Below are 16,670 nucleotides of genomic sequence, written 5' to 3' on the forward strand. Positions count from 1 at the left end.
CAAAAAGACTGACCACTGAACAGATAGCCAAAAATCAAATTACTCTTATTTCCACGAAAAAAAAAATGGTTTTCTTGCAAAGCACCAGACCTTGGGCAAAGACACTGTGGAGTAACCAATCTATCTTCAACTTGAACAAATCTGCTATCTATGCTTTCGCAGATGCTGTGATGGAGGCAAAGAACTGTTTCCCTGCTTCTTGCACTACCACAGCATAAGAATTTTTAAAATATTTTAGGCTCCACAGGATTTATTTAAAATTTTGCTCTCGCAAAGCTCAACTAGCAGTCACAGCAGAAACCTACGAAGTGCTAATGACTCTACTGCTCCTTCTATTCCTATGGAAACAGGCTTTAGATTGTCAAGAACAAGACAGGGGTTTAAAATAATCATGTTTTCTAACCTGGAACCTGTGCCAGCCAGTCAGACAACTTCGTTCATAATGAAGAGTTTTACAAGGGGACACACAGCAGTCCCATTCAGCAACTGTAGTGAGGGAAACCATAAGTTATAAGCTCCAGAGATTCGTCATCAGAATGCACAGATGGCATTTCTCCCATGCTGGTTCACTGATGTTGGTACTCAGTCTTTCCAGCTGAAAATTCAGTAATTTGTTAAGTTGTCTTAAATATTTTACTCATATGCTTTAGACTTTGGCAAAGCCCGTAAAAAAATCACGTGTGAAAATTAACATGAAATCGTGCATGTTTACTTTATTCTTATAATACCACCTTAGCCATTTGGAAGGTAACTACCCCTATTTTATGCATGAGACACTGGATCAGGCAACTCACTTGAGTTTCCCAAGACCACACAACCTATCAGTGTCTGAACACCAATAAGACCCAGGGCTCAGATTTCTGATGTATAGACAACAGGGCTAAACCATCTGCTTTACTCTAACTCCCTCAGGAAACTGTGAAGCACTTAGCACACACAGTCAAACATTTTTATGAACTTTATATTGAGTCACAGCACAGGAGAAGAGAAATCATACAACATAATAAAGCATCTTAAACACAGTGTCCCTCACCAGCTTACCCTTTCCTTTGGTGTCCATGGGGCATCATTTGTGTCCTGTCAAGCAAGCAGGCGGAGTCCACTGCCCCCTTGCCTACTCTGCCTCTGCAGCAGCATCACTACTCCATCTACTGCAGTGGTTCCCAAACTTTTCGGCATCATACCCCCACTTTTGATTTCTGAGAAACCCTCACGCCCCCCGCACCTCTTCTTTACCACCATCCAACCCTCCTTTTAACAAAAAAATCAATTCATAATTTAAAATAAACACAAAAACTTGATATAAAAATGTTATTTAAAATGAAAAATAAGCACAAATAGTTTTTCTTAGCCTCTTCTGGGTGCATGTCCAGCCCCAGCTGGCCAGCTGCCTGAGCCCTGTGTCAGTCACCAGACCAGCCCACGCCAGCCACCCAGGTGCCTCAGACCTGCGCTGCCAGAGCCACCCGCCTGTGCCCCGCACCGCTGGGGTCAGCGCCTGCCTGCAGCCTGAGCCCTGCACTGCTGGGGTCAGCTGCCTGCCTGCCAGCCAGCCCGAGCTGCCTGAGCCCTGCAATGCTGGGGCCAGCTGTCCAAGCCCCGCAAATCCTGCAAGCCAGCTGGCCACCTGAGTCCCGCAAGCCCTGAGAGGCGCCCGCCCGAGCCTCTCCCCTTCTGCAAAACCAGATCCGCCACTCTTACCCTAATCCCCATCCCCCTTACTTGAGCCAGGCACCCCCAGTCCCTCATCTAACCCTGTCCTCCTCCCCCGGCAAACCCGCACTCACTTACCTTTGCGCGTGGGCCTTCACCAGCTGCCTGCTTTTTATAGCGGCTGTGCTGGGTCACCCACATAAAATGGCAGGCACTGGAAGCCAGAAGCAAAGGGTGGGTTGGAATGATGGGCGGCCTGGGTTGCCTCACCCCCGCCCCTGGAATTTCTTCACACACCCCTGGGGGGCACACTCCCCAGTTTGGGAAACCATGATCTGCTGTGAAATGGCTCTCCCACACTCCTTTCATAAGATTCCTGCTAGGGTCACCTGTTCCTTTTGTTCTCCTCCTGGTAACCTTCCATTACACACAACACCGCTCTCCCATCAGATCATAAGAGAAAGGATCTCTTCTCAGGAAGAGCAAGCTCTCTGTTCCAAGGTATTTTACCTTAAATAGAAAACCTCTGGGTGCTGATCATTCTCCATTGTCTCTAGACTGGCAGAGAGACATAACAAAATCTTGCAAACTTAGGGCAGGTCTACAACTGCAGGGTAATGTCGACTTAAGATGCACAATTCCAGCTATGTTACTTATGTAGCTTAAGTCAGCGTATCTCAATCTGGGTTTCTGTGCTGTCTCCACTAAGGGAGAGCAGTTGGAGCCCGGGCTCCTGTCAACTTCCTTTATTCCTAATGGGTGGCAGGAGTACTGTGGCTCATGAGGACACCCTATAAATTCAATTTAGTGCTAAATCAAACTCAGGAGGATCAACCGCAGCAGGGTCAAGGTGTATAGAACACCCTCAGAGTGGACCCACATACACATAAGCATTACATGGCACAGTAATTTCATGATACAATCTCGTAAAATCCATCTACAATTCAGAAGCAATACAGACAAGGCCCCAAAACTGTCATAAGTACCTTCTTGGCTACACATTTACTCTGCATATTCAGTAACAGCCTCTTCTTATTACACATTGAATGCCCAACTTGAGACACTCGGGGCCTGATTTTCAGGAGCTCTTAGTAATCATAACTCTAGCTGTCCTCAGTGGAACTGCAGACACTACATACCTTTGGGTGAAAAAAAATCAGACTCACAGGCTGCATCTACACTAGCATTCCTCTTTGGAAAGAGGCATGCAAATGAAGGAAATTGAAAATGGAAATGAAGTGCAGATTTACATCTCTGGTACCTCATTTCCATATTCTTCTTTCAAAAGAAGAAAAGCACAGTAGATGCAGCTTTCGAAAGTAATCCCCATCTTCGAAAGAACCCTTCTTCCTTAAAAAAAAAAGTAGGAAGAAGGGTTCTTTTGAAGATGGGGATTACTTTTGAAAGAGCCACTTCTACACTGCTTTTCTTGTTTCAAAAGAAACTCTTTAGAAAGAAGATGCAAATGAGGTGTCAGATATGTAAATCTGAACCTCATTTGCATTTTCAATTTCTTTTATTTGCATGCCTCTTTTGAAAGAGGCATGCTAACCCATGCTAGTGTAGACACAGCCACAATGGCTGAAGTTAGGCATCTAAAATTAAAAACTGTTTTTAGAAATGTGGGCCCTAGACTCTCTCATCTCATGTTAGCCATCTGTAATATGGGTCAACAATATTTAGAAAATTTGAATCCAAAAATAAACAGAATATGAAGTGTCCACAGCCACAGCCAAGTTGGTATTATTATCCCACTATACAGATTAGGAAACAAAATTAAAATATATGTGGAGATATACCTATTTCATAGGACTGGAAGGGACATTGATTCCAGTCCCCTGCCCTCACAGCAGTCTATAGTCACCATCCTTGACAGACTTTTTTTTTTTTTAATTTATTTTGCCACAGATCTCTAAATGGACCCCTCAAGAACTGAATTCACAAACCTGGATTTAGCAGGCCAAACCACTGAGCTAACCTTCCCCACAAAAGGATCACAAAATTAAAAGGTCTAACCCTAGGAGGCCATAAGGACTGGACATAAGTTAGCTGATTGCTAGCATTTGTTCTAATTTTACTTCTGACCGCAACTTGCTGGGTGACCTTGAAATTATCAACAAAGTTAGATGTCTCTGTGAGTAAATGTGGGTTCATTTGTTTACTTAACTAACGAGTACATAGTATTACTGACGGTTCTTTCCTTTTCTTAATCAGCTAGTAGGTAAACTTATACCTACAATCTGACGGGTACAGAAGACACAAAAGAACCAACTTAAATTATCCGTATTTTTTTATTCAGACACATGACTGTATGATGCCATATTAACATATCTGTCAATCCTGAAACGTATTACCCTATGGAAGTTTTAGACAGATTCACTTCCCAGAATATCTTATACTCTGCTACAGGGTTTCCACAATCTTCCGTTTTATGATGATTATTCAAAAAATTACAAGGAAAACTCATGTATACTTAGAGCCCTAAGGGGTTGTGTTTTTTTTTTTAAATAATCAGCTGGTATTTTTCAGTAATATGTCTTCAAAAGTACCATGAAGAAGGAAATTGGTATTTCAAGTGTATCGAGACAGATAGTAAGTAATGCAAATTACAGGATATAAAGCATTCATGTCGCTGTAGTTGTCAGCTCTTTATAGGCAATGAAGTATAAAAGTCAAAATATACCCAAATTTCACACTATTTAAGTCCATTTTATTCTGTACTTGCTGATGACATACAAAAGCCAATTTAACTTTTCATTCATTGTCTCTGCTTTTGCCACAAATACTAAATAAGAAAAGTCATACTTCAGTCCTACAGTACGTGCATGTATACAAATGTTATATACATACTGTTCATAGGCTACATCTACACAAGAAGCATCTATTGACAGAAGCGACTATCAGAAGGGATTTCATGGCAAAACCTATGTTGATAGATTGCATCTACACATAAAAGCAGATCAAAAAAGCAATCTGCTCTGTCAACAAAGAGCAGCTAGACTGCTGGGACTTCTCTTGATAGAGCAGCTGACCAGCTCTGCAAACAGGGCTGCCTGGTGAGCTGGAAGCCCAGTCTGTTGACGAAAGGGCCCCAGAGCACCTACACGGCTGTTTTCTTGACAGAACACTGTTGAGAGAGGCGGTACACCTGAATGGGGAAAGGTATAACACTGTTGATGGATGTGCCAAGTTTTATCGACAGACCAGCGACAAAGCACAATTTGAGTGTAGACGCCTTGTGGGTTTTTCAAAAAAAAAAAGAGTCTAGTTTTGCCAGAAAAACCCTTTCGTGTAGACATAGCCATACGGTGTGAACAGGGAGAGTTTAAAATCACCAAGGTGAAACTCTCTGGTTAGACTGATTTGGAGCTTTTATCGGTCTCTGCTAATGGTGCTGGTAACTTAGAGTTTAGGAATCATTTGACTACTTCAAACTTTCATAACAGCTTTAAATAAATGAAGGGAAAACTGAAGTCTGAGCTCCCTGCACATGCAAATGGGAGTTATATGCACACTTTTGAAGCATTACTTTAATTCACAAGAGATTGCAGTGTATACATTACTCAGAATGAAAAAAAAGGCACAAGAGGGAATAAAACAGAAAAGCCCACAGTATTCTAATAATGTGGCACCCCAAAAGATCTCCATATGCTTTATTCTTAGAGACACAGCAACAAAATGAACAAGGATTCAGAAAACCCAAAAGAAGGAAAACAGTAAGACAAAAACAGAGAGGAAGCGGTGCTAGTCTATACACTATCAAAACAAAAAGCAGCCAAGTAGCACTTTAAAGACTAGCAAAATGGTTTATTAGGTGAGCTTCCGTGGGACAGACCCACTTCTTCAGACCATAGCCAGACCAGAACAGACTCAATATTTAAGGCACAGAGAACCAAAAACAGTAAGCAAGGAGGACAAATCAGAAAAAGGTAATCAAGGTGAGCAAATCAGAGAATGGAGGGGTCGGGGGGAAGGTCAAGAATTAGATTGAGCCAAGTATGCAGACAAGCCCCTATAGTGACTCAGAAAGTTCCCATCACGATTTAAACCATGTGTTAATGTGCCGAATTTGAATATAAAAGCCAGCTCGGCTGTTTCCCTTTCCAAAACGGTGCGATAATTCCTTTTCAGTAACACACGTCCCTTTAGGTCATTGACAGAATGCCCCATTCCATTAAAATGTTGACTAACTGGTTTGTGGATCTGGAGTGTTTTGATGTCTGTTTTGTGCCCATTGACCCTTTGTCTAAGGGAGTTAGAAGTCTGTCCAATATACAAAGCATCTGGGCATTTTTGGCACATGATGGCATATATGATGTTAGTAGAGGAGCATGAGAAAGTGCCTGTGACTCTGTGAGTAACCTAGTTAGGTCCAGTAACGGTCAATGGGCACAAAACAGACATCAAAACACTCCAGATCCACAAACCAGTTAGTCTACATTTTAATGGAATGGGGCTTTCTGTCAATGACCTAAAGATATGTGTGTTACTGAAGAAGAATTATCGCACCGTTCTGGAAAGGGAAGCAGTGGTAAGGGTGCCAATACCTGAAATGATAGGGCGTCCAGGGTTTCCAGGTTTGTGGATTTTGGGAAGTAAACAGAATAATCCAGGCTGTGGCTCAGATGGTGTGTCTGAGTTAATGAGGTCCCAAGTAGCAGCAGGGAGTTCCTTCAGTAGTTGTTGTAATTTCCTTTGGAATTTCAGGTATTGGCACCCTTACCACCAAACTATCCAGTTACATGGACTCCCTCCTCAAACCCTATGACACCAATGCTCCCACCTATATCCAAGATGCCACCGATTTCCTGAGGAAATTACAAAACATCGGAAAAGTTCCTGATAACGCCATCCTTGCCACAAGGGATGTAGAGGCTCTGTACACTAATATTCCACATAAAGACAGATTACAAGCAATCTAGAATACCATCCCTGATGCCACCACAGCCAATCTGGTGTCTCACCTCTGTAAGTTTGTTCTCACACACAATCATTTCCGTTTTGGGAACAATTTATACCTCCAGATTAGTGGAACTGCTATGGGCACCCGCATGGCCCCACAATATGCTAATATATTTATGGCTGACCTGGAACAATGATTCCTCAGCTTTCGTCCCCTATTACCACTCCTCTACTTAAGATACATTGATGACATCTTTATGATTTGGACCCATGGTACAGAGGCTCTAGAGGAATTCCACAGAGACTTTAACAATCTACACCCCACCATCAACTTATGCCTCGATTACAACATGCAAGAGATACATTTCCTGGACACTACAGTACTAATCAAGGATGGCCTGATCAGTACCACACTGTACCGAAAACCTACTGATTGCTATACTTATCTACACCCTTCTAGTTTACATCCTGCACACGTGACTAGATCCATTGTTTACAGTCAAGCTCTTAGGTACAATCGCATTTGCTCTGATCCAACTGACAGAGACCAAAAACTACAACAACTTTACCAAACATTCATAAATCTGAATTACCCACCAGGAGAAGTGAAAAAACAAATCGACAGGGCCAGACAAATACCCAGAGACCAGCTACTCCAAGATCGGCCCAAAAAAAGCCAAGAACAGAACACCACTGGTCATCACCTACAGCCCTCAACTCAGACCACTGCAACGAATTATTAAAGACCTACAACCTATCCTTAATCAGGATGCCACACTCCAGAAGGCCCTGGGTGAGATGCCTGTTCTCTCCTACAGACAACCTCCCAACCTTATGAGGATCCTCACTAACAGCCACAGTCCATACCCCAGGAATACCAGTCCTGGAACCTTTCCCTGCAACAAGGCCTGCTGCCAACTTTGTCCACATATCTTCTCTGGAAATACCATCACTGGATCTAACCAGGTTACTCACAGAATCACAGGCACTTTCTCATGCTTCTCTACTAACATCATATATGCCATCATGTGCCAAAAATGCCCAGATGCTTTATATATTGCACAGACTTCTAACTCACTTAGACAAAGGGTCAATGGGCACAAAACAGACATCAAAACACTCCAAATCCACAAACCAGATAGTCAACATTTTAATGGAATGGGGCATTCTGTCAATGACCTAAAGGGATGTGTGTTACCGAAAAGGAATTATCGCACCGTTTTGGAAAGGGAAACAGCCGAGCTGGCTTTTATATTCAAATTCGGCACATTAACACATGGTTTAAATCGTGATGGGAACTTTCTGAGTCACCAAAGGGGCTTGTCTGCATACTTGGCTCAATCTAATTCTTGACCTTCCCCCCCACCCCTCCACTCTCTGATTTGCTCACCTTGATTATCTTTTTCTGATTTGTCCTCCTTGCTTACTGTTGTTGGTTCTCTGTGCCTTAAATACTGAGTCTGTTCTGGTCTGGCTATGGTCTGAAGAAGTGGGTCTGTCCCACGGAAGCTCACCTAATAAACCATTTTGCTAGTCTTTAAAGTGCTACTTGACTGCTTTTTGTTTTGATAGTAAGATAAAAACAGTGACTTTAACATTTCTTCTCTCACTGATACTGGGAACAAGTCTGAAGAAACTCGAATGAAGTCCAGATAGATTCACCAGAGCAAAAGCAGCACAAGCAAAAGAAGGATCAGGCCCTGTTTTTCTTGGATTCACTTGTGTCCCATTTGCACCAGTGATAAGCAATTCTGAAATATGGAGGGCTCTACCTAGATGATAGTTTGATGCCAGAAAATAATTGAATCAAAGCAGTTTCTATAATGCATTTATATAGTGCCCTGAAAATAGGCCCATCTGAGCAGGAAGACACTATGAACAATCCTTGCTTTGGGCTAGAGTTCTACTAGGCACACATGAGGAACTCTGTTCTAGATGAAGAAATCATGGAATACGTCAACTTGGAGTTTGTTTTATTTCTAAAATCACAAGGGCCCCAAATAAAAGAATAGGATTAATGTATTTCAAATCAATAAGTAAAGAGGAGCATGTTTAAACATAATTAAACCCATAGTTTTCTCCTTTAGCAGACAATGTTTTATATTTGCTCAGATGCAAATTATTCTCCACACGCATGCAGTAAATTCAAATTACTGATTTTAAAATAGTTAGCCAAGTACTTCATGAAAGTGAAATGAATATCCATAGCAGCATAAGTTAATTGGTGCTTGATTTCATTTCTGAAAAATTAAATCAAAGGTGCATTCTCCCTCCATTCTCCTTCAGTAGCTTAGCTGGGAATTCAGTACTCTGCACCAAGTCATTCTAAGAACTTACCATTTCCAGATCTCCATCAGCAACCGCTCTTAAGAGTTTTTCTATCTATATATAAAATCAAAAAAAGAGAATTTTAGTTGTTTTGGTAATATTGGTATTAAATTGTACTTGGAAAATTCAGTGTCCTTTATTATCCCCTTAATCTGATGCTGTAGGATTAGAGCTGGTCCATTTCAGATATGTTGATAAAGCTTTAAAGGAAAACATTAATAACTTATGATATACAAAAGCTATCTAAGGCCTATAACTATTTGAAAATTTTTTAATTGTGAAGCAGAGGACAAACATTATGTACCTTATGGTGCATATGTAAATAAACTCATGTTAACTAATATAAAAATACATTTTTCAATTTCAACAGCAGTTATGTGTGTGCCTTTATTCAGGATCCATCAACATAAATGAAAGAATACTACTAAAGGCATGTAGCCCATGCATGATGCTACCATTTTAGGCTCTTGGTAGGCTGGTAGTTGATGCCAGAAAAGGCCCCTCTTTTTTTTTAAGTAAGTCGTTTTAGTCGAAAGGTGATTTCCAATTTTGCACTTATACAGCTGCATGCTAGCGGTTTGTAAAAGTGGTAAATTCTGCTCTACTTCAATGTTAAAATGAACATTGTCAGATTGGTCCCAAAATCTATATGTAGTCTAAATATCCAGTTTGTCTTTTTAAAATAATTAAGCCATACTATCACATTACTGAAAACGTATACAACGGTCAGTTTTTCGCTAAACGTGCAAAAGCATATTAAATGCTCTTTCATGGCCCTGGATATCAGCATTTTAACAAATATTCATAGGACTATGCTATCACAAGTTATACTCATGTATAAAAAGATGTTTCAGCATAAGATGCTGCGACAGTTGAATACGTTCCTAAACAATGACTAGATTAACATTTTTGTTTCTATCTAAAAATTTCTACCTTATACATCATGAGTAGCATCTGAGCATTCAAAAGACAGACATTCTTTTCCCAGATAGAAGTACATAAGTGATTTGTCTAGAGTACCCCCAGTTTCACCTCACTTAAAAATTACTTACTTATAAAAATACAAAAAAGTGTCACAGCACACTACTGCTGAAAAAATGCTCAATTTCTTATTTTTACCATATAATTATATAATAAGTCATCTGGAATATACATATTGTACTTAAATTTCAGTTTGACGCTTGAGCCTGTTCTTCAGTTGTGAAACTTTTCTGAAGCCCAGGACCTGCCACCCAGGGCTGAAGCATTTAACTTAACTTTGCAAGGCACCCCTATGGTGCGAGACCATGTGCAATTGCTCTGTTTGCCACCTCCTGACACTGGCCTTGCACTTGTGACTGTCCCCCCTGCCCCCTGACTCACCACCACCACCACAACCAACCTATCCTATGACCACCCTGGGGACTGCATCCCCCAGTTTGAAACACAGTGATCTAGAGGAGCTGAGAACTCCCTGGAAGATCTTTGAGTAATCCCAGGGGTACATGTGCCCCTGGTTGAGAACCACTGGCCTAAGAGACTTTCCGTAGTATACAAAAGGCCCTTCTGTTCCACCCCACTCCTGAGTTCGAAAGCTATGCTTTGTCTTCACTCCCCAGATGCCAAGGATGGTATGTGTGGGATGGTGTCACCTGAGGCTGTAAATTCTCAATGGTCAAGAGATATTTATGACAGTCTTGCGGTCACAATCAGCAGGGATATGCGAGGCTTGCAGAAATGCAGCACCTACCCAAGCTGGAGAAGGATTTGAACAGGGACTTGCACAGATTACTTTGCATACTGTTACTTTGAACTTGTGTCCAATTCTGCCAGAGAGATCAAAACAAGGTCATGTCTACTGTCAGCATCTGATCTTACAGCCATCAGCCTTACAGTAACAGAACTGGATAGCAGGTATACACAGCTCTCTGGTCATCTCTCTCTTAAAATACCCCCACCCTTAGGCATCCAAGAATGCACAGGAGTTTATCAGCAACCAACCCAGGGAAACATTGCCATTTGTTATGTACCTTATGCATGATTTACTAATGGCTATAAAAAAGGTCTGGCCCCCAGATTCTTCTCTCCTCAGTGGAAGAACTTATCTTTCCTTTTGCATAGAAATTCACAAGATGTAGAATTTCACCTGACAAAGTCTGCTTCACTTCAGCCACTTGCTCCCTATTTTGTTCCACTGCCAGAGGGTGAGGCAGATATTGCAGCATCCTCAAGCAAGAAATTTCCAAAATTATTTGCTCATCTCTCATTAGTGGTTCTTTACTATGGGGTCAGTAAGTGATGGGCAAGTCATTTGTGCAGAACAGCAAAAAAGTCTCTCCTTGCACTGAATGGTGTGGGCAAATAGTTATTTAACAGCAAGCAAATGTGGATGGGTAAAGATTGAATTGATCCTTTAGCCTATGGTCTAACTCCTACTGTCTACAGACAATCCTGCCAGCCTCCTATTAACTCCAGAAGCAGTTCCCTACATGGAGAATTAGACTCTAGTCTTCCTAGTGGGAGTAACAGCAGTGAGCCCATGTGAAACTTGGCTAACGGTAATGAACTAAAGTTGGATTACAAAAAGGCCATTAACCTCAACAGACTAAGGTATAAACTGCTAGTAATCTTTCTCCTGGTTTGAACTACAAACTCAGCCTTTGGAGTGTGATAAATTTGCCCTTCCAGAAAAAACAAATCCGCAATCTGTTTATTGGGTGAGATTTTTGTATGTTGTACGTTTTTTATGAACCTATATTACTGGGCTTGGTTTTATAGAAACACACATGGACCTACTGCAAGGATCTTACAGTGTAAATTACACACACACATACACACAAAGCGTATACACAAATATACACAGTATGCAAGAAGAGAGTGATAATGCCACAGTGTGAGTTAACATTTTCTGCTTATGCTACCTCATGGTATTGGAATAGTTAGCTAAGAGTCACCTAGAATAAGTGACAGAGAGTAAGCCGTGCTAGTCTATACACTATCAAAACAAAAAGCAGTCAAGTAGCACTTTAAAGACTAGCAAAATAATTTATTAGGTAAGCTTTCGTGGGACAGACCCACTTCTTCAGACCATAGCCAGACCAGAACAGACTCAATATTTAAGGCACAGAGAACCAAAAACAGTAAGCAAGGAGGACAAATCAGAAAAAGATAATCAAGGTGAGCAAATCAGAGAGTGGAGGGGTGGGGGGGAAGGTCAAGAATTAGATTGAGCCAAGTATGCAGACAAGCCCCTTTGGTGACTCAGAAAGTTCCCATCACGATTTAAACCATGTGTTAATGTGCCGAATTTGAATATAGAAGCCAGCTCGGCCAGTTCTCTTTCCAAAACGGTGCAATAATTCCTCTTCAGTAACACACATACCTTTAGGTCATTGACAGAATGTCCCATTCCATTAAAATGTTGGCTAACTGGTTTGTGGATCTGGAGTGTTTTGATGTCTGTTTTGTGCCCGTTGACCCTTTGTCTAAGGGAGTTAGAAGTCTGTCCAATATACAAAGCAGTGTTTTAAGAAGAGATTTTTAGTATCTTAGGAAGAGAGGAGGAATGTGTCTTTTTTATATATATATATATATATATAAAAGGAAAGAAAGGGAATTCTAAACGAGGTAGTAGGGCAGGGGACACAAAGATACTGAAGTGGGTGCCATGACAGGAACAGAGGAGTAGGAAGAGGAAGAAGAAATGAAATCTGAGAGCTAAAGATGGTACTGCATGGGGCTTGGGAAGAGATCAGAAGTACTGATTTGAGGTGGAAAGTGGAAGGAGGAGAGTGTGGATATTCAAGGAGAAGTGACCCAGTAAGATTTCATCAGCTGCATTTTGGATACATTGTAACTGGACAAGTGATGTTCAGGCCAGGCAGCAGATGAGATATATTCCTTATATTGGTCTGAAAACTGATTTCCCACAGTTTATTACAAAAGCTAGTACTTTACACCCTGTCATGCTTCTTGTCAAAGCCCTGCATAGAATAGTCTCTTTTTATTGTTAATTCTTAAAGAGGGGCCAGTAATCCTACGCACAGGTGCCAAGAGTGGCATAGGAGCAGATTTTCACCTGCACTCAAGGTGGGAGCTCAGCCCTACCCCTCCTCCCCCATACAGCTGGAAGGTTGCTGAAAGCTGCATCGCCTATGGATTAACAAAAGACAAGCTAACGCTACCAACCATCACCTAAATGCTAAAGCTCTGCATCTTAATTTATATACTAATGAAGCAATTATAAGTAGGATGATTAGTGACATTAAAAAGTGTCACTGGCACTCATACCATACAGAGGTCAAAAGGTCAAATTTTGGTACTCTGCCTCGGAAAGGCTGCTAACACCTCTTCTAAAATATACCATGCAATGTTATTTGATTCAGATTCTAAACTTTATAAACAAAATGACAGAATGAATTTCCCTAGGAACTCATGAGCACACAGGACTCTTGGCGAACCACAATGTAATATTAACAGCTGCCAGGTAACCTATTTTTTAAGAATACAGTTCCATCATTAACACTTGCTAAGAATCAAGCAAATATAGATGCTGAGATACCGAAGTGACAGCAAATACCTCAGAACAGAAGCGTTGCACCATCTGCCCTAATACTGGAAGTATGCCTCCTCCACACCCAGATATATATAGTGCCAGGCATCTAAAGCAGCTTTCCCTGTACTTGGAGAATGCATCTTTACTTGGCACACTTCTGATTCATCCACAGAGCAGTAACCTGTTATGCACATTATTCCAATTCGATTGGTATAGCTCCACTCAGTGCTCCTGTACAGAGGAGCTTCCTATGTAGCGTAACAGTGCTGAAAGATTTCATTGTTCATGGAACCATCTGTGCTTATGCTTAGTGAAGTGATAGTAAAGTACAGTGGATGAGGTTTCTTTCCATGGAATCCTTCTAAGTGCAGGAAAGTCATAAGGTGTTTAAATATGACCCAAATGCAGATTCCTCCCTTTGGCTGAGGGGAACAAGCTTGCACTGACCTTCACTAGAGCTCTCCCTGAGTTTACTATCAGAACCGGACTATTTTGTGTGCACTGCTTCGTATTAATTAGCTATCCCAGAGAGCCACATCTGGGGGAGTACTTCAAGAGGACTCAAGGCTACCTTTGCATGGCTAAATACCAAGCTTTTACTGCTCTTACCTCTTTGTAATTGTTCTTAATGTCCTCTTGTCTATTATCTGCTGACACTGATGACAAGCTGGAGACAGATGACCCTCTGCTGAAGGTGTCTGCTGAACGCTGAGGAGACCTAACTGGAGACTTTGACCAGGTCAGCAAAAACAAAACAAAAAACAAAATAAGAGGGTTAACAGCCTCCTGTTAAATAGCTAAAATCTATGCCCAAGATTAGCAACTCACACTATTACCTCAGAAGCACTCTGTCCTCTTTCAAATGTCAGGTAGTTTGATTCCATCAATGATAAAATCTGAGGAAAAAAAATAATGGAGAGATACAATTTAACTCCATATCAAGAGGAATTTACTGATGGAAACACAAATTAGCCAGCCATTTAATATCAGCAAAATAGCATATGACGTAACAGGTTAAAGCACCAATTCGCAGTGTTTACATGATATATTAAAAAAATAGCACCGCCATGCATTTTAAGACATAAAATATGAGCTTTCTTTCTTAAAAGTGAATGGAAATTATTTTTATTTGTAAGAGTACTGGACCACATATCCCACTATCATCTGAGCTTCAAATACAGCTAAATCATGGTGGAAATGCATTTTAAAAACCTCCCTTCTGGCATATTGGGAAGAATACCTTGGAGTTTAATGCACACTGCAGGGCAGTCTCTTTCATCCGGTTTTGAATATCTGGGTTAGCTCCATTCTGCAGCAGCACTTCTATTATCCCTTGATAGCCCCAGCGAGCAGCTATATGGAGGGGAGTATCCCCTTTTTCGTTACCAGTATCTAGTCTACAAGAGTGTACATCATAGTAGACTAAAGCTTTGACACACTGGAGATAAAAGAAAAGCCACCAATAAATTATGTCACTTAACCCCAATCCACATAAGGTGTGCAATTTGAACAGTAATGCTGGTTTTACTGCAGCTCTCAACATCTACTCTCTGAGGCAGTTTTTGAGTTATCACTTTTAAAAATGCCACAGCAAATAATGAGTGAATGCAAGGGACCCAAACAACTAGGCCTTCTAGCACCAACACCAGTGTAAATTGATATCTGCATTAAAAAATACTACAAAACAATAAGGTCCCAATTTATTATATGAATTAAAAAGTCGTTCTCCAAATCTGTGCTTTATTTATTTTTTAAAAACTAATTTTAGCAGAAACTGGCTTCACAACCTCATTGCATGCAGTAATCCTATTAGGATGCCCTTGTAGTTTGTTACACAACAATTACTTACATCCTCATGACCATAAGTGCAGGCTAAATGAAGTGGAGTATTGCCATTATTGTCTTGAACAGCTGTACTTGCCTTATAGTGCAACAAGAGAAGCTTAAAAGGAAAAGAAAGCAAACAGCTCAGTGACAGAAAATAAACAGGCAAACAATTGTTACTGCTGTGACACCTTTGGTTTTCTAGGATGATGAATTGCTTTTGGACAGAACTATAATTCTGCTTTAAACCAGTAAGTAAAAACGGGTGTCCTTGGCTTCATGAAATTATATTGTCCCAGTCCCTGAACAGAAGAAAAGGTTCTTGTCATATGTATCTGCAAACTGACTTGAAATCATCCACTGTAACTAGGTAGTGTAGCACAGATAATTTGGATATTCACTCACTGCTCTAAGAGCCCTGTAAAGGAAAAGGCACAGTGGATTTAATTAAGTGCATCCTTTCATCCCTCTCTATGGATTTTTCGTTTGGAACCTCTGTGTACTATTATATAAAACTTGTTAAAAAAATTCAATTATGCAAAAACTGGCTGAGCTGTATGATTAGTCTCACATCAAAACAATGTTTAAATTGTTGTATTAACTCACTGATCATGTTTAGGGCTCTACAAAATTTGAGGCCATGAAAAATGCTTCACGGACTGTGCATGAAATCTGGTGTTTTGTGTGCTTTACCCTCTACCATACAGATTTCATGGGGGAAGGAGGTGTGAGGTAGAACAGCATTTCTAAAACTGGGGGCCCTGACTCAAAAGAGGATTGCGGGGGGAGGTGCATGTCACTGTATTGCCATCCTTGCTTCTGTCTTGCCTTCAAAGATGGGCAGATGGAGAGCAGAAGCTGCCTGCTCTGAAGGCAGCACACATATCCAACAGAAGTAAGGCTGGCAACAGCATACCATGCCACAGCACCATTACTTTCACACTATTGCTTTTGGAGCTGGGTGGCTGCTGGCAAAGGGCATCATAATAATAGTTCTTTTGCATCAATCTAGAGTAGAGATTCCACAACCCTATCAGTCTGTGTTAAACATTAGCCATGAATTAAAAAAAAAGTTGAAAAATAGTATGGATGCATAATGACTAACAACTAGGCAATTCAGAAATCAGCAAAGGCATACAAATTCCACTCTCTACTATGAGCTTACAAAACATAACTGCACCTAAGGTGACTATTTTGAGTTATGGGAACACAGAAAAACATACAACAACATTTGACAAGCCTCACAACATCTAGTTTTCAAACTAACCAAGAAAACATTAAATAGAATTTTTAAAAAAGAACACTTTAACCAAGAGGAAGGAGGCAACATAAATTTATTCCTAACATGAGATCTTATATCTCACAGAAAATTTTAGCATCTGGATAATAAACCTGAAGTTTAGCTTTTAATTAAAATGCTTAAAGGCAT

The 16,670-nt window shown here is 40.8% G+C and overlaps 1 protein-coding gene across 4 annotated transcripts in view; it reads right to left on the minus strand.

Annotated features, from left to right (window-relative positions):
• The window catches only part of ANKRD27 (ankyrin repeat domain 27), a 76,317-nt gene that overhangs the window by 26,833 nt on the left and 32,814 nt on the right, over window positions 1-16,670 (minus strand). For all 4 annotated transcript variants that reach the window (XM_075008492.1, XM_075008493.1, XM_075008490.1 and 1 more), the window contains 5 exons: window positions 15,267-15,359; window positions 14,658-14,855; window positions 14,254-14,313; window positions 14,027-14,146; window positions 8,893-8,937 (listed from right to left, as the gene is read on the minus strand). In XM_075008492.1, coding sequence (XP_074864593.1) covers window positions 8,893-8,937; window positions 14,027-14,146; window positions 14,254-14,313; window positions 14,658-14,855; window positions 15,267-15,359 — 516 coding nt within the window. The remainder of the gene's footprint in view (window positions 1-8,892; window positions 8,938-14,026; window positions 14,147-14,253; window positions 14,314-14,657; window positions 14,856-15,266; window positions 15,360-16,670) is intronic.

Source organism: Carettochelys insculpta, chromosome 14, assembly GCF_033958435.1.
Source record: "Carettochelys insculpta isolate YL-2023 chromosome 14, ASM3395843v1, whole genome shotgun sequence".
Lineage (NCBI taxonomy): Eukaryota > Metazoa > Chordata > Testudines > Carettochelyidae > Carettochelys > Carettochelys insculpta.